Source organism: Panulirus ornatus, chromosome 43, assembly GCF_036320965.1.
Source record: "Panulirus ornatus isolate Po-2019 chromosome 43, ASM3632096v1, whole genome shotgun sequence".
NCBI classification, from domain to species: domain Eukaryota; kingdom Metazoa; phylum Arthropoda; class Malacostraca; order Decapoda; family Palinuridae; genus Panulirus; species Panulirus ornatus.
This window is the reverse complement of record NC_092266.1, coordinates 13,656,679-13,678,520: the sequence shown is the minus strand read 5'-3', so window position 1 is coordinate 13,678,520 and position 21,842 is coordinate 13,656,679. Positions and strand designations below refer to the sequence as shown.

Sequence of the window (21,842 nt, the reverse complement as noted above, 5' to 3'; positions counted from 1 at the left end):
CCAGGGATGGTGGGCAGAGATGGTGGTCTCTGACTTCCCCCTCGCTAATTATTGATGGTATATCGACTTTCTAAGCGAAGCTAAACAAATGAGGGTCGTCCATCACCTGCCTGCTGGGTTGGGAGGCGCTCGATCGACTGTTGGGAAGTTCTCATGTCCCCCACATGGTGTCGCTCTCTCAAAACCAATCATCATTAAAGCTCAAGTCAATATGCTACCTGAAGTGAACGTTGTGGAATCAAGCAGGGTGTCATACACCAACGCAGACACACTCACCAGGTCACGAAACCACCAGTTCGAGCCCTCCAAGTGAAATTATCGACCTCGCGTATCAAGTGACAAACTTCCCCTCCCCTCTGTTGATATCCTCACACACGAGCCAGTAAGCCTGCAAGAACCAGAGGCTTTTAAAGCTACCCTATTACCTTTTGCCCTTCCAGACCAGCTGCAGGATTCGTAAGTGAAATACTTCATCAGCTATGCGACAGAACTACCAAGTCCCTCCATTCGCTCCATCGACACGACCTCTCGACTTAAATCATAAAAGGATGCCTTCCTTATAGGTAAGGTCTTGGAGTCCGCCAGGCTACTCTGCTTTGATGCCTCACTGCGGCCTGAAGAAAGAGGGTCTGGGTATTAGGCCCATAGCCGTCGGCGTCACACACACACACACACACACACACACACACACACACACACACACACACACACATATTTGTTTCTTTCCACGCGAGTGAGGTAGCGTCACGATCAGACGATTGCTTCTTCTTTTGGAAAATAACACAGGAGGGGAATTTCCAGCCCCTCTCCCTCCAAGCTCCGGCCCCTCTTCAGTCGTCTTGTATGACTGGAAGGTGGAGTCAGCACCGGAGGTACTCACGTCGCCCCTCTCTGCCACTTGGACTGGATGCCACTGAGATCCACCGGACTGCCCTCCAGCACGCCATTCCAGCGTTCTGGCCTGCCACTGCAGCTTCCAGCAAGCTTGTTTCTGAAATGTTACTGGAAGCCCCGTGGAGTTCTCCAGCTGCACACGATCCCGGTCTGGTCTGTGCGTGGTCTGGAATTTGGTTTTATTCCGCAGGTAATTCATTGTGACGCGTTCCTCCGTGCACCCACCCCACTGGTAGAGCAGCATAGTTAATCCCTCACGGAGAGAGGGGTCCTCCACAAGGTACAACAGCCTGATGCACAAATCTGTCATTTGTTTTTCATCCCATTCTTGTTGTGTGGTGGCACAAGTGATCCTTGCTGGGAGGGGAGGGATGGACGAGCGGTTAAGAGGTTATTTACCTATTCTAGGGGAAATTATATGAGGGTTTACGACCGGAGGCATTGTTTTGATGTAACGTTTCTTTGAATCTTAATGATTATCCCAGCCAGGATCAACGAAGAACAGGGGAAAAAAAAAAGAATATTCACACTAACAGCACATGACAGTATTTGCGATTCTGCCTAAACATCATACGTGGACCCCTGTGATATTCCTGGGATCGGAAGATATTGCCTCTAGTTGTAGCAAGCAAACAGTTCCCTGAAGATCGACATGAACTGAAAGCAGCTGGGGAAATAAACACGACAAAACTTAACCACAACACTGAGGCATCAGGATCCTGTGAGTTTTCGGTTTCCAGGGTGTTGATGACGGCCCAGGAAGCTGTCCTAAGGACAGAGAGATCATTGAGAGTTTGAGAAACATCTTTAGTATTGCATTCAGTGTTGGGCAAGGTAAAGTTGCTGCTCTCCTGCCCACCTTCTCTGTCTCTGGGTCGAAGAAGCCAAAATCGCCATTTCTTAGTCAATTTCAGTTGTACTCAGCCCCCCGTAACTGCGAAGAAAACATTATACAGCCACATAATTCGTAGGATCGACATCTGTTCTCTCGGCCAGTTGTCTGCAACGCCACAGCAACAGATGCCTGTTGATATGAATTAATATCTGTCTGTGTCAGGCATAGCCAGTGAATTTGGCGCCTATTTTCTGGATAGTAGGCTCTCGGAGGCCTCATCAGCCGGACGTCGTGACTACAGAGGACTCGATGCCTTATAAAAGGTTTCAGTACACATCATGATCCCATCTGGAACAGCCATCCTTTCTGAGTCTCATTGAGAAAACCAGATACCAGGTCACATTTCCAGGTCGTACCCGGTAACGTTCCAGCCAGTCAGGCCATTATAATTAATGGATGGCGTTATTTCCGCCCACCTCACCCATGGCAAAAGGGATCACACCTCAAAGAGAACCACCCACTCTGATCCTCAACTCGCCATTGCTGCCCGGCACATCAAAGGTGTTTGATCGTCTTTGAAGATATTAATCAACATTCCAAAAGCCTATCGATTAGTTTCAGCAAAGATTTCTTCCAGATACACCACTCCCTTGTGGATGGTGCCCCGGCTCCGCTACGCATCAAATCTCTCACGACAGCCCGAGTCTCCGAGAGCAAGAGCGAGAGAGAGAGAGAGAGAGAGAGAGAGAGAGAGAGAGAGAGAGAGAGAGAGAGGTGGTAGTGTTGCACCAGCTTCAAGGTGCAGGGATCCGTTCGGCTAGACAGTTCCTACTTCCACCACCACTTGACCATATGTCTTCCCTCACCAGATGATCCAAATTTTGCGTTATATGTGTGTGTGTGTGTGTGTGTGTGTGTGTGTGTGTGTGTGTGTGTGTGTGTGTGTGTGTGTGTGTGTGTGTGTGTGTGTGTGTGTGTGTGTGTGTGTGTGAAGGAAGTAAAAAACCTGTCTTTTAAAATGTGCCAGGTTATGATTATTGGGAAAGATATGAGAGGGTAAAGAATTCCAAAGCTTCGAGGTGTAGGGAAGGAAACAGTTATCAAAACGGCCCACCCTTGAGTTGCCAACAGCCACACAATAATCATGTGATGCAGCAGCTTTCTGAGTATTGCAAGGTCTAGTTAGAGTTGGAGGCGCACAAGCAGCCAGCTCTCAGGAGCAAAAACTAAGGTAATACCTATAGAAGAAGGAAAGTGAACCAACATTGCGGCGTAGGGAAAGGGGGGGGGGGGTCAAGTTTTGAAGTTAGCCTGGTAGAGCTGATAAATCGGACTGCTTTAAAATCAACTCTGTCAAGTTTGGATGCAGATCTACAACCACCCCAGATGTGCGAGCAGCACTCCATACAAGGACGGATCAATCCTTTGTATAAACGAAGAGACTGTTCAGAAAAAAAAGAAATTTCGACATCTAGACAGATTTATCTATTTCCGCAAAGTGGGGTTTCCAAGATAGACTAGATATTACAGTAATACTAAGGATGTTCATTGAACCAAGAGATGGAATTACAGAACCGTCGAGGGAGAGAGGAAAGTGGTGAGGAGTCTTCGATGGAGCGATGGGTAGAAAGTGGGTCTTGGAGGCATTAAACTGATCGAGATTTCGTCTACCTCAGTGAGATATTCTGTCGAAGTCTGAGTTTATTGGCAGGTATATCCAGTGTAACGAATATTATCTTTATGTTGGCAGTGTACACTGTGTTCCCAGGACTACTGCTATCTTTATGTTGGCAGTGTACACTGGGTTCCCAGGACTACTGCTATCTTTATGTTGGCTACAGATTTGGTGTTACTGGGATTACCCAAATGTGAGGCAATATGTTACATCAACAATGTTATCTTTATATTCACGGTGTCAGATAGCAATAATATCATGTATATGTTGGTAGTGTAGTGTTAATAATGTTGACTGTATATGTTGGTAGCGTAGCATAGAAAATTTTTCTGTGTGTGTTGGCAGTGTAGCTTTAACATTGTTGTCTGTATGTATTGGCAGTGTTACTTTCACAATGTTGTCTGTATGTGTTGGTGGTAGTGCAGCATTAACAACGTTGTCTGTATGTGTTGGCAGTGTAACTTTCACAATGTTGTCTGTATGTGTTGGTGGTAGTGTAGCAATAACAACGTTGTATGTGTTGGCAGTGCAGCTTTCACAATGTTGTCTGTATGTGTTGGTGGTAGTGTAGCATTAACAACGTTGTCTGTATGTGTTGGCAGTGCAGCTTTCACAGTGCTGCCTGTATGTCTTGTTGGTTGTGTAGCAATAACAACGTTGTCTGTATGTGTTGGCAGTATGCGGGCATGAACCAGAACATCTACAGCGCCATGAGCAAGTTCGTCTTCCTTGTGTTTACCATCATGTTGCCCATCATGTTGTTGAACATGTTGATTGCTATGATGGGCAACACATACAGCACCGTCATCTCCATGTCCGAGAAGGAATGGGTAAAAGCTGTGAGTATGCTTATTGTTGGTCCCCTGTGTGTGTGTGTGTGTGTGTGTGTGTGTGTGTGTGTGTGTCCGTGTCAGGCCTTGCTGATCCGACTTATAAAAACAGAGTCCCAAACATTTCCTCGACCCAGCTTGTTATTTTTTTAGAAAGTATTTTCAAAATGTTCAGCCTAAAGAAACATTTGTGAACAAAAACTTGTTAGTGTTACTCTGTTGTGATAATGTGCTTCATGTTCCTGTTTTGTTAAAATTTTCAATTATTACTGTAGTCCTCAACAATAATGCTACTATTAGGGAATGTCTAAATAGAAATTCTGTAACATCCCAGGGAGGATGTGTGTATAAAATCCCCTGTAAAGAGTGTGATCAGCTTTACAATGGTCAAACTGATAAGGTTCTTAATATCAGGGTTAAACAACGTAGAAATAGTGTTACGTATGGTCAAGATTCGATACAATATTTGTCCACCTCAAAGACTTTGATCATCGAATTCACTGGAGTACCGTTAAGGATATCATAGACAACTTATTAATGGATAGAATCAGTGTTGAATCGTCGCTTATGAAACATAGAATAGATATCGGTATGAAGCAAAATGTTGGTTCATACAAATTATCTAAGTTTATCAGGGAAAACAAATGTAAATATGTTTCTGAGAAGATAGGTCAACTTGAGTTTGTGACTTGAGAGAGGTGAAATCATTGAAGGTGACCCGTGACTTAACCCCTTCACCTGTTTCTTAATTCATTCACCTGCCCTGCCCAGTGGCGGCTGGTATGTTATATTCTGGTTCTCTTTGTCTCTATTCAGTCCTGAATATGTAATTATGCGAAAGCGCTTGATACTTCGTATTTTCCATTATTCTATGGTTATACCTGCACACTGCTAAGAGTCTCTTCAGTCGCTTACTAGCGCAAGGCACGACCCCCCACTGTTGTACGACCTTACCTGGTGCACGGCACGACTCTTAACTGGTGCCCTGATTGGTGCCCTGATTGAAACTGAAGTCATCAGTGTCTCTTGTAGACTTATCATTAACTCGTTACCCCTTACAGGAGGACGAAAACTGCACACTTTATAAAGACATCTTGAGTAACGGAGCTAGGTATGGCTTGCCGGGATTGTGGTAGATGGTAGCGTCATGCTCCCCTGGCTGGGCAAACATGTCTCTTGTTTCTGCGTAATGTGTGATGCCATTTGTTGTAATGCCATGGCATTCATTTCAGTTTCTTTGGTTGATTGCTCCACTTATTCGCTTTTTCACTTTTCCACACTCGATACATAATGTTTACACACCACACACAGACTCCTTACCTCCCGGCCTGCTCTGCTGTCCTGTTATTTCAGGCCGCCCATGCATGCATGACGGTCAGTAACGTCAACCACTATACCACGGAGGTCCGTGTGTGTGTGTGTGTGTGTGTGTGTGTGTGTGTGTACTCTGAACACAGATTATCCCAACTTAAAAGTCTAAACAAATATTTGTAGATTAACACAAACATTAAAAAACCAATACGAATTGAGTCAACAAAAAAGGGAAAGCGATTCTGAAGGACAAGGGCCTGAAAATCAAGACAAATATAAGATCTGTCGCATACCACGAACCATCAACAGGAGAGGCCCGACCATCAGACACGAATACACGAGGAGGTCCGCCCTCACCGAGGAGGGGGAGCAAGTTGAAGCCTCAAGACAAATCCATAGACAGATGGGTGATAACACCACAGGTGGGGCAGATGACAGAGACATACGCACGGCCCTTCATACACAGATAACAATAGATTCCAAGACTTACCCCCCCCTCTCTCTCTCTCTCTCTCTCTCTCTCTCTCTCTCTCTCTCTCTCTCTCTCTCTCTCTCTCTCTCTCTCTCTCTCTCTCTCTCTCTCTCTCTCTCTCTCTCTCTCTCTCTCTCTCTCTCTCTCTCTCTCTCTCTCTCTCTCCATTACCCATGAGCGGGGGCATTATTTGTATCTCAGAAGCAACTCCCTTTTGGTCTAATACAATATCCGTGCGAGGCTCCCACCGCCTTCCCCTCGCAGCTCAGAGAGAGAAAATATATTTTATTTTTTCAACTCGATTGAATTTGCTTTATCATCGCTCCTCGAGGGATAAGGGACCACGGAGGCGGACTTAAGGGCTTGAGAAAGGGCCTCTTCCCCTCCTCCTTCCCCTCCTCCTTCTCCTCCTCCTTCTCCTTCTCCGCTACCAGGGTCCTCTCCTGACTACCCAACCCTAACCCACCCTCCACTAGTGTTTCCTCAGTGGGCCCACGTCACGATGTTCTCCTGGCTACCCAACCCCCACCCACCCTCCACTAGTGTTTCCTCAGTGGGCCCACGTCACGATGCTCTCCTGGCTACCCAACCCCCACCCACCTTCCACTAGCGTTTCCTCAGTGGGCCCACGTCACGATGTTCTCCTGGTTACCCAATCCCCATCCACCCTCCACTAGTGTTTCCTCAGTGGGCCCGCGTCACGATGCTCTCCTGGCTACCCAACCCTAACCCACCCTCCACTAGTGTTTCCTCAGTGGGCCCGCGTCACGATGCTTTCCTGGTTACCCAACCCCCACACACCTTCCACTAGCGTTTCCTTAGTGGTGCCAATCGTCCAGTGTCTACAGATGGTTACATCACAGAATATACTGGGCAGTGGAGAGAGAGAGAGAGAGAGAGAGAGAGAGAGAGAGAGAGAGAGAGACCATGGTAGGGCTCCGTGTGGCTCCCACTTTTAAATGGATGAGTACGAAAACTACTATGAACACGCACTCAACCCCCCACGAGCGTGTCGGCCGGTGAACAGAGCGGTACGATCCTTGAGAACAACGGTACGATCCTTGAGGACAACGGTACGATCCTTGAGCACAACGGTATGATCCTTCAGCACAACGGTACGATCCTTGAGGACAACGGTACGATCCTTGAGAACAACTGTACGATCCTTGAGAACAACGGTACGATCCTTGAGCACAACGGTACGATCCTTGAGAACAACGGTACGATCCTTGAGCACAACGGTACGATCCTTGAGCACAACGGTATAAAATCATTGTAGTCATTACTTTCTGTTACTTGATCAGATTTATTGTAATGATCTCTCTCTCTCTCTCTCTCTCTCTCTCTCTCTCTCTCTCTCTCTCTCTCTCTCTCTCTCTCTCTCTCTCTCTCTCTCTCTCTCTCTCTCTCTCTCTCTCTCTCTCTCTCTCTCTCTCTCTCTCTCTCTCTCTCGAATAAAGAGTCCTTTCTCCTTTTCTGACAAGTGTAAGTCAAGTTGAGTGCAATACTCCACGACCTGATCTCTTATATGGTCTGTCCAGCAGGGTGAGTGGCTGGAGAGAACTACAGAATGAACAGGAACATTTCACAAAGGGGTTCCTATCACTGTTTTGCAACAGAAGCCAGATAGTCTGGACACAGGCAATCTCCACGGTAAATGAACACTATAGGCTTATAGACCCTCATTCTAATAATTGATACTGACGTTAGTTTTATGAACTCTTGCCACATTAATGATTTTCGTCTTAACTCAAGTTATGCAGTTCGGGAAGTCTGCTTGTATAATTCATGGCAACGAAAAACGTATACGAAAGTCCCTTGCTTGTTGCGGTTTTATCAAACGCGGTTTTGGGTATACATGCTCAGAATACTATGCCATTTAATCAACCACGTCTTTGTGTTTTGAGTAATGAATGTTTTCCCACAGCACCACCAAGCATTTGTCAAGCCAACTCTTACCATTTCCAAAGGGATTGAATTCCGAAGTCTGAGGTATCCTGACTGTTTGGGTGACTGGCTAACCGTGTCTGTTCCTCCGACAGTGGGCCAAGATTGTGATCGCCCTGGAGCGAGCCATCTCCCAGGAGAAGGCTAAGGACTACCTCTACATGTACAGTCTGCCTTTGGGCGGAGGAGGTGAGGGAGGCGAGGAGAGCCTGGGCGTCATGGTCATCAAGAGCAAAGACAAGACAAAAGCGAAGCAGAGGAAGGGCGCTCTATCCAACTGGAAGGTTTGAGCCGACTGGCACCGTTCTGCCTGCCACTGTGCGTCAGGGGTGATACATGGCACTGTGGAAAGGGGAGCCACAAGGCATTGTAGCAAAAGGGTGCTACATGGTATTGTGGCAAAGGGGTGTCACATGGCTTTGTAGGGCAGGAGTGTGACATAGCATTATGGGGCAGGGGTACCACTTGGCACTGTGGGAACGAGTATCACCTTGTATTGTGGGCAAAGGTGCCACACACACTATGGTCAGTAGCGCCTACTGCCATTATACGCAGGGGTGCCACTTGGCACTATGGGCAGGAATGTTGTTTAGCATTGTGGGCAGTGTGTGCGTGGTGATGGGATGTGGTGATGAAGAAAGTATTTTGATGGGGAGAATGTGATGAGGAGTGTGTTGACGGGGTGTGATGATGGTTAGAATGTAATGATGGGCAGTATGATAATGGGGAGTGTAATGATGGGAAGTGTGTGGATATGGGAGAAAGTGTTGATGGGGTAGAATGTTAGAGGGGCACAGCTGGTTCATCAACACCTCCTTCCTCTTTGGATTCCCTCTCTCTCATGATAGATACTGTACTTCTCACTGCTCTCTCTCTCTCTCTCTCTCTCTCTCTCTCTCTCTCTCTCTCTCTCTCTCTCTCTCTCTCTCTCTCTCTCTCTCTCTCTCTCTCTCTCTCTCTCTCTCTCTCTCTCTCTCTCTCTCTCTCTCTCTCTCTCTCTCTCTCTCTCTCTCAGCTACCATTTTTAATTCTCTCCTCTTCCTGTCTGTCTGCCTGACGCACTACGTCATGTATGCAGCGCGTGGGTCGGGTCACCATCGACACCCTCCACCGTCGTGGGGTGAGCGGCGAGTTCCTCCGTAGGGAGATGTGGGGACTCCAAACTGCTGCCTCCACACCTGCCAAGGGGTAAGTCACTCGTCTCCCCCTTCCCAGAACACCAGCCTCAACACCTGTGAAGGGACGTCACACGTTCCCCTTACCCAGACACCTGTCAAGGGGCACGTCACACGCACCCCTTCCCGTAAGGCATAATCTAACCTTGACTTTTCTCCCTTTTCTCGGTACCCTTACACACGTACCCGTACATCATACGCGCGCACACACACACACACACACACACACACAGCTACAAGTAATTTCAAGTATTCGGACATAGCATTCCTCTGCTCGATGCTGTTCTCAAGTATACTTTTGTTAAAGATCAAACATAAACAATTTATGAAGTTGTCTTGGATTTCCTTCCCTATGTTTTGTTCTCTTTTTATCATAGGTACGTTTATTTTCGACTCATTCATATTTTCTTTGTTGAATATATCAGGTTTTTCCTGTGCATACTGTTTTTCTATGTGTAATGTATCATGATCAAATGTTTTGTAGACCGGCGAAGAAGAAAGGCTACGGTGGTCTGCTGGGCATTGACACAGGACCTGCCACTGGAGAGATCATGACCAGCGCCCTGGACCAGGCCATCTTTGCGTCCGATGGAGAAATCGTCGACCCTGACCTGATGGACGGCTTCGGAGCCATCAGCGGTGCTATCGACCAACTCGCCTTCACGCATGACCTCGACTTCTCCGGTGATGGTGTAGACGATGACCCTCTAAAGGCTCAGACGAAAGGACCGACGCAGACGACCGAAGTTCACAAATCGAATCGTCTTGCTGTTCCCGAGAAGAAAAAGAAAAGGAAGCCACGCGAAACGGACGGTTACGACAACCCAGCTTTCTTAGACGACGAGGAGCTCCTCCTAACGGCGGCTCTGGGCGGCGCAGAATCTGACGACTCCGACACGGACATGCTGGAGTCCCGACGCCTTGCTAAGCCAAGAATCATCATCCGAGCTGAAACGGAAGTGCCTCCCAGTGCGGCGACGTCTGCTGCGTTGCCGGCAGTTGGAGGAAAGGCCTTGGGTCCTGCCACTTCAAAAGATACGAAGACAACTGCCAAGACAACAGTCACCGACGTCTCCTTGATCGCGCGGCCTCGCCTTCCATCTGCTAAAATTCGACGCATCGGCTCAGCTCGCAAGACTCCTGCTCGCTTTGCTATGACCTTCACCGAAAAGTATGACCCAGTGAGTAAAGTGGCCACCAGCACAGCAGCGAGGAAGGTTCCAGACCAACCTCGCGCTGCAGAAGGCACTCCTAAAGTTGATGAGAGTAACCTTACGGAGAAGGCTAGAGAGGGAGCGAAGGAGGAGAAGGTGTTGAGTGAGGAGGCTTCAACTCACGCGGCCGAAGCCACAGGAGCTGACGCCGACGATGGTGATAAGTGGGCCGAGAAGAAACCACGGCGCAGCAAGAATAAAGTGGCACCTTCGAGCAGCTCCGAAGAGATCGAACACCTGGCTGACCCTCGAACACAGGACGACCTGAGCGTCGGCCTTCAGTCGGGATCCGACACGACCCGCGAGGAAGTGAAGGCTAAGGACAAGGAGCGACCTAAGACCTCGGTGGCCAGCCAGAAGATGAAAAAACGAGCGACCGACAACGTAGGCAACATGAACAGCATCTTGCCCTGGGATAACGAAGACGGCGACATTAAGTAGTGACGGGCACAGGAAAGCATAACAGAGCTATACCTTCGTTAAGTACCATGTTAACTACCATGTTAACTAGCATACAGAGCTATACACTCAACCCAGTACACACAAAACCTTTATCTTATACTATATGAAATTCGTTGTTCTCAGTTAAAAATACGTTTTCTCTTGTCTGACTCTTTTGTACGGTAACTAAAATATTGTGTTGTACTAAGACATTCACAGTTAAACTATAAATTTTGCTGAATTTGGCTGTACTGCACCAAATCATTACTCTGTATCAATTATATCAAATTGTTTATTCGCACCAACAATGCTATCCTAAACTGTTCATTCATGTTCAGTGTTCAGAATCAAACTGCTTGTTCGTCTTACAAATACTGTATTAAATTGTTTGTGTTATCTAGATTGTATTAAACTGTTTGTGTTAAATGTTTTGTGTTGAATTGTTTGTGTTAATTAGACTGTATTAAACTGTTCGTGTTAATTGTAATGTATTAAACTGTTTGTGTTAACTGTGCTGTATTCAACTATTTGCTCGTCTTCACCATACAGTATTAAAGTGTTTGTTCGTGTTCACTGTACTACATCAAAGTGTTTGTTCGCGTTAACTTTCATAGTGTTCTCTGTGTGTGTAGATGTACTACAGTACATTGTCATGCTCAAGTCTCATGAGTTGCTCATGATACAGCAGTTGTTTAAGTTTTGGCCCTTATTTGGCCCTTGAGGTGATCATACCCAAGGGCCTTGTTACTGTACTCGAAGGCAGTGCCTTCGCGCTCAATGTTTGTATTTCGTGCTCAAGGGTCGTACCTTCGTGCTGAAGGGTCGTACCTTCGTGCTCAAGGGTCTACCTTCGTGCTCAATGGTCGTACCTTCGTTCTCAAGGGTCTACCTTCGTGCTCAAGGGTCTACATTCGTGCTCAAGGGTCGTACCTTCGTGTTCAATAGTCGTATCTTCGTGCTCAAGGGTCGTACCTTCGTGTTCAATAGTCGTATCTTCGTGCTCAAGGGTCGTACCTTCGTGCTCAATGTTCGTACCCTCGTGCTCAAGGGTCGTACCTTCGCGTTCAATAGTCGTATCTTCGTGCTCAAGGGTCGTACCTTCGTGTTCAATAGTCGCACCTTCGTGCTCAAGGGTCGAACCTTCGTGCACAATGGTCGTACCTTCGTACTCAAAGCACATAGCTAAATTAACTTCAGAGTGAGATTTCTTAGAACCAGTACATATCAGTACCAAATGGCCTTTACAGTATTGTACCGCCAGCAATGTACTTCATCATAATCATTTTATTTTCCTGAGTTTCTTGACGTGGAAAAAAGACAAAGGTATTAGCATTTGTATTAGCTATACTGGTATATGTACTGACTGCACTGGAATACGTACTATCTGTACTGGTATGTTTACCGACCGTACTGGTATATGGACTGACTATGCTGGTATAAGGATTGATTGTACTGATATGTGTATTAATTGTTTTGACATACATACTAACTGCACTTGTGTACGTACTAACTGTATGGGATATGAACTGATTGTAGCGGCATGTGTACTGACTGCACTGGGATATGAATTACGCTTTTCTGACTGCCAAAAATTTCATCATTTATCCCTTTAGTGTTATATATATATATATATATATATATATATATATATACATCATACAAACCTACAACAGCCAGGATCGTACCCGGGACCCTTGTGCAAGAGGCGAGAATGCTAACCGCTAGGCTATAGGCCTACCGGTTAGCATTCCCGCCTCCTGGACAGGGGTCCCGGGTTCGATCCTGGCTGCTGGAGGTTTGTATGTTCTATGAAGGTGCGCGATTTTATGCACTATGTTCGTATATATATATATATATATATATATATATATATATATATATATATATATATATATATATATATATATATGGTGTTACCGGACTCCTTGTGGTTGCACTGTAAGTGAAAAGTCACTTTTGGGTGGGGTTGCTGACAAAAAAGAGGAGTACATTCTTTTCGAGGAACCTTTCATTCTAAAGGAGTCCACTTATTGCAACTGAAAGTAGCGTCGTAACCTTGGAACCATCGAGGCCCCTATCATGAGGAGGTCCTGAGCTTAAGATAACGACTTTCCGCTAAGTTCGTTGTTCTCCATTTTGCGATACACGGATCAAGGAAATGCTAGGACAGCCATCGCACATCGCTAGTGTTTCGAAGAACAAAGTGAAACATAATGGTAAATTTTACAAGAGGTAAGAACTGGAGATAGGAGAGAAAGAATACTTCCCACGTATTCCCTGCGTGTCGTAGAAGGCGACTAAAAGGGGAGGGAGCGGTGGGCTGGAAATCCTCCCCTTCTCATTTTTAATTTTCCAAAAGAAGGAACAGAGAAGGGGGCCAAGTGAGGATATTCCCTCTCAGGCTTAGTCCTCTGTTCTTAACGCTACCCCGCTGACGCGGGAAATGGCGAAGATGTATGAAAAAGAAAAACTGTGACATCATCTCTATGAAGAGTTTCATGCCTGTCTTCTGCGAAGGACATCTGCAGTGTCGAAAAAGTTACAATTTTCAGTGTTGAAAAAAAAAATGTACATCAGGTTGATTTGTCTTACCCAGAGAGAGAGGGAGAGAGAGAGAGAGAGAGAGAGAGAGAGAGAGAGAGAGAGAGAGAGAGAGAGAGAGAGAGAGAGAGAGAGAGAGAGAGAGAGAGAGAGAGAGAGAGAGAGAGAGAGAGAGAGAGAATCATAGAGCTTAAATCTGGGATATAAAAAAGTACTTTATTCATTGATTTATTGAGATAAAGTCACACAACAATAAAATATATCATACACCATTATTCGTAATATGTCAATATTCATGATATATCATACACAATGATTCATGATATATGCTGCAACATGATTCATAATATGTCATGCACCATTATTCACAAGCTTGAAACAACATTGATTTTAAGAAAATATATATATTTCAAACAATAGTTTGGCAGAGAGAGAGAGAGAGAGAGAGAGAGAGAGAGAGAGAGAGAGAGAGAGAGAGAGAGAGAGAGAGAGAGAGAGAGAGACTTATTCTCGAGTTTCTCTGACACTAGGCAGTGCTGGGCCGCTCTAGGATGGGTGGTAGCCACTCCCCACTGCCAGACAGATATGTATGAGTCACTTTACATAAAATCTATGAAAAAAGCAACGAATTTCTCAACTTCATTTCGAGGATAACAATAGATGAATAGTTTTTCTGACTTGGTAAATGAGAAGAGTTAATTTTGATACCTTCTATAACTCTTTCTTTCTTTATTCTTAATTTCTCTCTCAAACATGGAGTTGCCCTAACCCTGCTTGTCATCTGTTGTACCTGACCGCCCTGCTGTGGGATTCAGCCTTGCGTGTGTTTGTTGATCGTATCGTATCGTCAATTATCAACGGTAGCCAAACTTCCTCACCAGCAACCGTGGGCGCTACATAAGTAAGTGTTGCCTGTTAGTGCCCTTAGAAGAGACCTTTGCCTAATCGTGACGTAAATATCATCAGACTTAGCTTTGTTCTAGCTGTACATGAGGATCTCGTCCATAATGTCGTGGCTGGAGAATGGTTTGGCACAAGCAATTTCACCAACGCATCACCTCTGAGGTCGCTTGCTTCCAATACTGGCTTTTCAAGGTTGGTTCAGTATGGTTTCTAAGGAAAATACGATGACTTTTAGATATCTCAATGATCTCAATGGCTAGAGACGATAAGACGTAGCTCGGGAGAGTCTTATAGTGAGTTGATGTGAGTGACCATCAGAGAGAACATTTGCTAAAGCGTAGCTGACGCTCATTTTCCATACGTATGCCAAAAAAAAAAAAAAGAATAGTGAATTAACGAAACAAAATGTGTCTGTCTGTCCCAGAATATACTATCAACATCTGCATTAATTAGCATGAAGAAGTATATAGCATAATTTGCATGAGAAAAAGATAGATCAAAGTAAATGTTGATGTGGAATACATATGAAGCGAGAGTGTGTATGTGGTCATAGGATTATCCTTAGTTCCTGAAGAAGGTGTTGGTCGATGTCGCTTGACGGAGAGAGAGACAGCGTTAATGACCCTGGTAGGTGATAGGCCTAAAGATCAAACAACCAACCAATCATCCCACAGAATTACATATTCATATCATTACACAGCTGGTCTATCACTTTATGTAAATGACGACTTAGTTACAGATATATGTCCATAGCAAATATCCTAAGATTAAGCTTTGTATATAATGTTTAAAGATATTTCTCCTTGAATTATCAACCATGTTATCTAACTCTTACCACACTTAGCTCGATGCTTCTTATCGCTTCCAGTATCACAAACACCCCATTACTCTTGTGTTCTATTACTCTGTCGTGTTCTATTGCTCTGTTGTGTTCTCGCGATGTCTTTCTGAGCAAGAACAAGACCACTGTTCTGCTCCTCAAAGAATAACAAAGTTGGTACGGTAAATATATGAGGAAATCTGATCCGATATTCGCATATTAATGAGGCTGGGATAGAGCGAAAGAGGTCCTTCGTTGCGACTCTACCTTTTAGCAAGAAATAAACCATAAGGAACTAGTAATCTGAGTTTATCTTGACCAGTGAGACGTTGGAACTAGTAGTCTGGGTTTATCTTAACCAGTGAGACGTTGGAACTAGTAGTTTGGGTTTATCTTAACCAATGAGACGTTGGAACTAGCAGTTAAGGTTAAATTCTAACAAATGAAACGTTGCTTTTAAAAGGAAGAAGGGATTTGAATCTGGACGTGGCTTGTAATTCGATAAGGATCCTTCTACAATACGAGGCTGTACGGAAATGAAAAAATAAAATAGAATCAGAGTGAACGTCCGTCGTCAGACTCAACACAAAAACGAAATGAATTTTATTTTTTTTCGTCTTAAGGATCAGAGGGTCACAAGAAGTGAACGACGCAGCCTCAGAGCTGGTACTGGCTGGCTTCTACGGCGGCGGAGGTGTGGTAGGGAGGGAGTGTGTGGTGGGACTCGTGAATACCTCTCTAGCTCAACTCACTTCAAGGGTAATACAGATGATTCTAGTACCACCTAGACAGTGACGTGAGTTAGAAAACCCTTCAAATCCAGCCTAGCTTCGTTCGCAATCTAGTTTATAAAGATGTTAGAACAACATCCAGAGGTGAGGGAGGGACCTTCGTTAGCTGTCGCTTCCATATTTCAAAGCCGTTCAGGTAAGGTAAAGCTGCGCCAGAATGTAATAGTCTTATGGTTCAGTCTCGTGTAGGATGGTTAAGTTAACGTGGGTTAATGGTTAACTATAGTAACCTTAGGTTTACTATCGTCCAATGTGGGTGAGAATATGGTAGTAAGCAACAGGTCGCAGGTGACATGACATGGTCCAAGGTGGTCCGGAGTCCTCCACAGGCCTCACCACAAAACGGACCCTTCACTGTAACCTGCACAGCCCTTGTCTCACAGGGTAAGTCTCTGGCCTCACCGCGCACTGTACCCTCCACTGTATAGCCCTTGTCTCACAGGGCAAGTCTCTGGCCTCACCACGCACTGTACCCTCCACTGCACAGCCCTTGCCTCACAAGACTGGTCTCTGGCCTCACCATGCACTGTACCCTAACCTATACCTTCCTCCCCAGGGAACGTCTTTTTAGGAAATTTAACTCCCCAGATTTTTGAGATGCCAATTTAACAGGAAAGTAATACCTGATATTTGACACATGTATGGGAAAATTACGTGTTATATAAAATTGTATGAACTCCTACTGAAGTGCGATTTCACCTTCATAATATATATATATATATATATATATATATATATATATATATATATATATATATATATATATATATATATATATATATATATATATATATATATATATAAGATGACAGTAATAGTGATGGTAACAGTAATAACATCAGTAATTTACCAGCTTCGCTTCGTATAAGACATACCTTAGGGAAAAGTCTATGTATGTTATAGATGCTTAATGTAATTCGTTGTAATTACACAAAATGCCTGTGGACCACGATCAGAAACATTGAATCTTATAGTGTAATGATAAGTTAGGTAACAGAAGTATATCTGGAAAAATATGAGATTGATTAAAAGTGATTCACTTGAAGAAAGTCACCAGAATCTATGAGACATCATTTGACCCTAAGCAGCCAAGGTTTCTCGTCATGTTCAGTAATGTATTCGATGCAGATCACTCACACTCATGGGGTATACACCATCACGTGGTACGGGAGGATAACCAACCAACAAACACAGTTGGAGACGAACATCACGTCAGTATATTTCCACCTCCAATCCGTGACTAAGATACTTTTTATTACATATTCTACATGATATCTCACAAGAGTATTACCTATCTTTATCCTAATCAACCCCATATTTTCTTTGGTACGCATAAAAGTTTTTATTTCATTCAATATCATTCAGCAAGATATAATGCTGGTCCAAGTCATGCTCCACAGTTGTAACGGGTCAGCCTGCGGGAATGTTATTGTAACATGTGAATGAGAGGTGAGCTAAGGTCATATGATGACATGAGTCTGTGGGAGTGACATGACCTATGTATAATGAGGTAAATTTTATGTCAGACGCGCTCACACAGACGCCCTCATATCAGGGGTCTCATTTAACTATCTCGAATGGCACTTGAGGACATATTCTTTGATCTGTGGTTACCTGATGCGGAGAGAAGACTGAACACGGTAGGTCTTGTTGGTCGGGTGAGTGGGCCAGTCGCCGGGGCTTCTGTAAGGAGGCAGAGCCTCTCTCTCTCTCTCTCTTGGTCGATGTTGATGTTTAGGATGATTGTGATGGAGAGGAAGGTTCTGTTTGCTAGTGTGTCTATTGTGTGGGAGTTCTGTTGGGGATGGTACTGTTGGCGCTCCATGAACGGTGAAAACACGAATAATACATCATCTGTCGCGTGTTATTATCACTGTCTGTTGTCCTGTTTCTGGGACAGATCTGGCAAAATCATTCGTTGTCGTGGTCACCGTTGACACCAGGTCTTCCGTTGATGCGTTCACTGTTGCTTCACAGTTTTCCTCCAAGGTCGACGTTTGTGAGAGATTATAAGATAACGACACAGCTGGTGGTGTAAACACTCTCGTCGAGGTGGTTGACCTTGCCTGAAGTTCCTCCACTGGGCTGAGTCTGTCGTCACTTTGAAATTCTTCTGGCGAGACGTTACTCCCTCCAGGTTCTGCTGAAGGGGAGGTATCGGCTTCAAACATTCTTGAAGGCTGGATAGTTAATGGTGCCTCGATGAGTCAGAGGGAAAATTTCTGTTACAAAATCATGTGATGGGGGCCATTAGAACTATCCTCACAGTTTATGGTAACGAGATCATGTCTGAATTAATGTCTTGAACATCTCTTGATGACGAGGAAGACTCGTCTTCGTCACGAGAGGAGACGCAAGCATTAATCCCGTCACAGGTCTTTGAAGATCTCCCACCCACTGAAACACTCTCTACCATTTCTTCAATATTTTGCGGTTCTGTGTTTGAGGGTTTAGCCGACTGGTGGCCCTGGCTGCCGGTGAACGAGAGTCTCTGATGACCCTTCTGGTCGGGGAAGTGATACAAAGGATGGATATCATCACACGAAAATGACTTTAGCTGTCCAGTGGAAGGAAGAGACCATCCAGCAGCTTGGTCGGGAACCTCATCAGCTTCGCTTGACTGTCCTTCACCATCGGTCTGGTCATGCGACGAGCCAGGGACACAGTGGGGGGCATCACGACAGTCCTGGAGTGTGTGGTTGTGGTGGTGTGAGGAGGTGAGTGGCGGGCGGTCGGTGGCGGTCTGCAGGTCTGGCGTGCCGTTTGTTTCGGCAAGAACTGCGAGCGACACCTCCTCCGTCTGGTTCGTCTCCCTCGGAACTCTCATCGTGAGCGAAGTCGACTCTGTGGAGGAGAGGAGTAGCATCTTATTAGTAAACGGTTCCGTAGTGTGGGAGTCACGAAAAATATGAAGCTTAGTAAAGTTGAGGATGAGGATGGAACGGCATATCATACATGAGTTATTCTCGAGCACATGATAGATATATTTTGTCTAGTTTTATAACACATATATCAGAAACATGAACTTATTTCATATTTCTATAGTGTAGAAATGCGACTCAGCTTGGCCTACGATCAGTGCTTCATTAGCGACTTCTCGATCCATGAGCTGATTGTAATCTATAAGCCATAGAATATCTCGACCATGTAATGTAAACGTAATTCTTGGGGTATGGAGGTGAGCAGCTAACAACACATTTCATAAGTACATTACGTGGTTGAGATACATACATGTCACCGTAGTGATTTGGGAATCGATTAATAAGTCTTCTTTCCTTGTCCAGAGTGGGAGTGGCAGTGGTACCACCTCGGGAAGGACGCGTGACGCACCAGAGAGATCAGTGAAAGAGCGAGTGGTTACGGAGGAGATGCTGTTGTGTGCTCCTCGTGGGTTGAAGGTTAGGCTACCTGGCTGCTACACTGATGTTCTGGGAATCGATTTTCGGGGTGTAGTGGTAAATATGTGTGTGTGTGTGTGTGTGTGTGTGTGTGTGTCTAGGCAGGAAATCTTCTCTCAAACAAGTTTCATTGAATATTATGGATCTGAAGAAAGATTATGACATGGTTGATGGGTTGGCTCTGAGGAGGAAGCTACGGCAGAGAGGGAGGAAGGTGAGTGCTTCCAGGAGAAGGCGAGTGTGCTCCGGCAAGGAAGATTGATGTCACCATCGCTGTTATATCTGTCTATCAATAGGGTGGAGAGGGAGAGGAGCAAATGGCCCTTGGAGAGAGGGATGTGTCTACAGTGTTCTGGAGGAAGAGGGAGCTATATGAGGTCAATCAGTTGCTCTTTGTCGTCTGCCTGGTTTTGTTGGCAGACGCGACTGAGAAACTGCGGAAACTAAGTTTAGAAGAACTCAGGAGAACTTGATAGAACTCTGCATCCATAACTTCAATATCCATAACTCTCTACATCCATAACTCTCTATATCCCTAACGCTCACCCTCCCTAACTCGCTATATCCATAACTCGTTTCATCCCTAACTCGCTACGAAGAGATAGCGAGTTCAATTTTAGATTCCATATTTGCATGAATATGGAATTCCCCTGCTTCTTAAGCGAGTTACCCTAACTCCTTGGAATTCATCAAACCTTTATTCTGATTACAGAAACACCTCGTCGACTTCATAGTCCATGTCTAGGGGCAGATCGTCCTCCGTGTGGAAAGATCTTTAAACATATATCTACTTTTTTTTGACATTGGACACATTTCATTCACCGATTCTGATTCAGTCGGATTTTTTTTTTCGTCTCTGGACACAGTCCTGAAGCTAGCGAAGGAATACACCAGTGTGGTCCACAACCCGAGAAAGGTCCTGGCCTTCGACAATCATAGCAGGGCCCTGGTGACCCATAACCCTGGCAGGACCTGGTGTGTCCCACAACCCTGACAGTGCCTTGTGCCCCCACACGCCTCGTAGATCCTGTTGTCCCACAACCCCGCCAATGTTCCGGTGTCCCACAACTCTTCAGGACCTGGTGACAACACAACCCCGCCAGGTTCCGGTGTCCCACAACCCTTCAGGACCTGATGACAACACAACCCTGGCAGGACCTGGTGACCCACAACCCTGGCAGGACCTGGTGAACCCACAACCCTGGCAGGACCTGGTGACCCACAACCCTGGCAGGACCTGGTGAACCCACAACCCTGGCAGGACCTGACCTTGTACAGTAGGCACTCACCTGGCGGGTCCTGGTGCTGGTGAGGGTGATCTTGCCGTGGTGGGCAGCAGAGCAGAGGACCCAGGCGCTCCTGCAGGATCCCCATCATCTCACGCCTGCCGGGGAAGCATCATTAGGCAGGACCATCTCACACCTCTCGTGTCACCTACTCAAAGCTGGCACACGTCAGAGTCACGCGTTACGATATTTATCAGTAACACTGATACGTCAGTCATATGTAACGTCAAGGTCACTTGTTACGATATTTATCAGTAATACTGATACGTCAGTCATACGTAACGTCAGAATCACTTGTTACGATATTTATCACTAATATCAATATTAATCAGCCAATGATATATCTTATGAGTCAAGTCAGCCTTTAGATAAAATACAGATTCATTCATATGTGAGAAAAAGATAAACTAGATAAGAATTTGCATTTATTAGTGAACGCAATATAGATAAGCTATGGATCACTGATAAACGCTTAGATTCAAGGTGCACCTGTGATACAGCGATAATGTATAATCATAAGCCAGAAGCCGTAGTAGACATGTGTTCAGGGGTGAGGTTGGCGTGTCGTGCATGAGACAGAGAGATCTGGGAGCGTAGGAGGGAGACAGGGAGTCGATGTGTGTGTGTGTGTGTGTGTGTGTGTGTGTGTGTGTGTGTGTGCAGAGACCAGGGATCAGGAAATGCTGGCTACGATGGTCTTCCACACACATTTGTGTCTATCAGAGAGGAAGCAAAGGTCACATTATCCAAGTTTGTAGTAGATCAGATCAAAAGGCTGGAGGTGTTCTTCAAGGTCACCCTCGGGAAAGGCTAAGGAGGATGGAGCCAGTTCGTGGTCGTCCTGCTCATCGTTGAGGTAACTGGAAGGAGAGTTTTATTCCCAGGAATGAATACTTGTTTAACCCAGGACTTAAAACGTCAGACACTGATGTACTTTCCATCTTTTGTAGGGAAGGACATGAGTGTAAAGGTCTGTTCCTATGGTAAGTCTTCTCTGCGTCAAAGGCTCCAGTCATGGACAGAGGTTGTCTATCAAGGTCGGGCCTTAAATGAGTCATAGATATGGCTGAAGGGATAGAGAATGAAGTAGAGGACGTGAAAAACATATTAGGAGGAGAATCTGTCTTTCATAGAGTGCAGGTCATAGCTGTACCCAAAAAAAAATGAGAGGATAAAAGAAGTTCTAAGGTTAAGCGGTGCACGGAAAGAAACAGACGACAGTTATATTTTGCATATTACATATACTCAGTAAAGGATTTACAGTATATACAATAAAGCAACATACATCGGTAATTGTAGTCCACAAAAC

General features: G+C 45.3%; 2 protein-coding genes across 3 annotated transcripts in view; one reads left to right on the top strand and one right to left on the bottom strand.

Moving 5' to 3' along the window:
• The window catches only part of iav (transient receptor potential cation channel subfamily V iav), a 59,893-nt gene extending 48,430 nt beyond the window's left edge, over positions 1-11,463 (top strand). The window contains exons 12-15 of the mRNA XM_071686994.1: positions 4,082-4,243; positions 8,060-8,248; positions 9,043-9,152; positions 9,624-11,463. Coding sequence (XP_071543095.1) covers positions 4,082-4,243; positions 8,060-8,248; positions 9,043-9,152; positions 9,624-10,794 — 1,632 coding nt within the window. The 3' untranslated portion in view covers positions 10,795-11,463. The remainder of the gene's footprint in view (positions 1-4,081; positions 4,244-8,059; positions 8,249-9,042; positions 9,153-9,623) is intronic.
• Positions 11,464-16,621: 5,158 nt separating this feature from the next.
• Positions 16,622-21,842, bottom strand: part of LOC139762334 (opsin-5-like) — a 36,443-nt gene continuing 31,222 nt past the window's right edge. The window contains exons 8-9 of one of the 2 annotated variants that reach the window (XM_071686992.1): positions 20,537-20,631; positions 16,622-18,693 (exon numbers count right to left, since the gene is read on the bottom strand). In XM_071686992.1, the coding sequence (XP_071543093.1) occupies positions 18,119-18,693; positions 20,537-20,631 (670 nt within the window). In that variant the 3' untranslated portion in view covers positions 16,622-18,118. The remainder of the gene's footprint in view (positions 18,694-20,536; positions 20,632-21,842) is intronic. The other variant, XM_071686993.1, reaches the window with a different exon arrangement.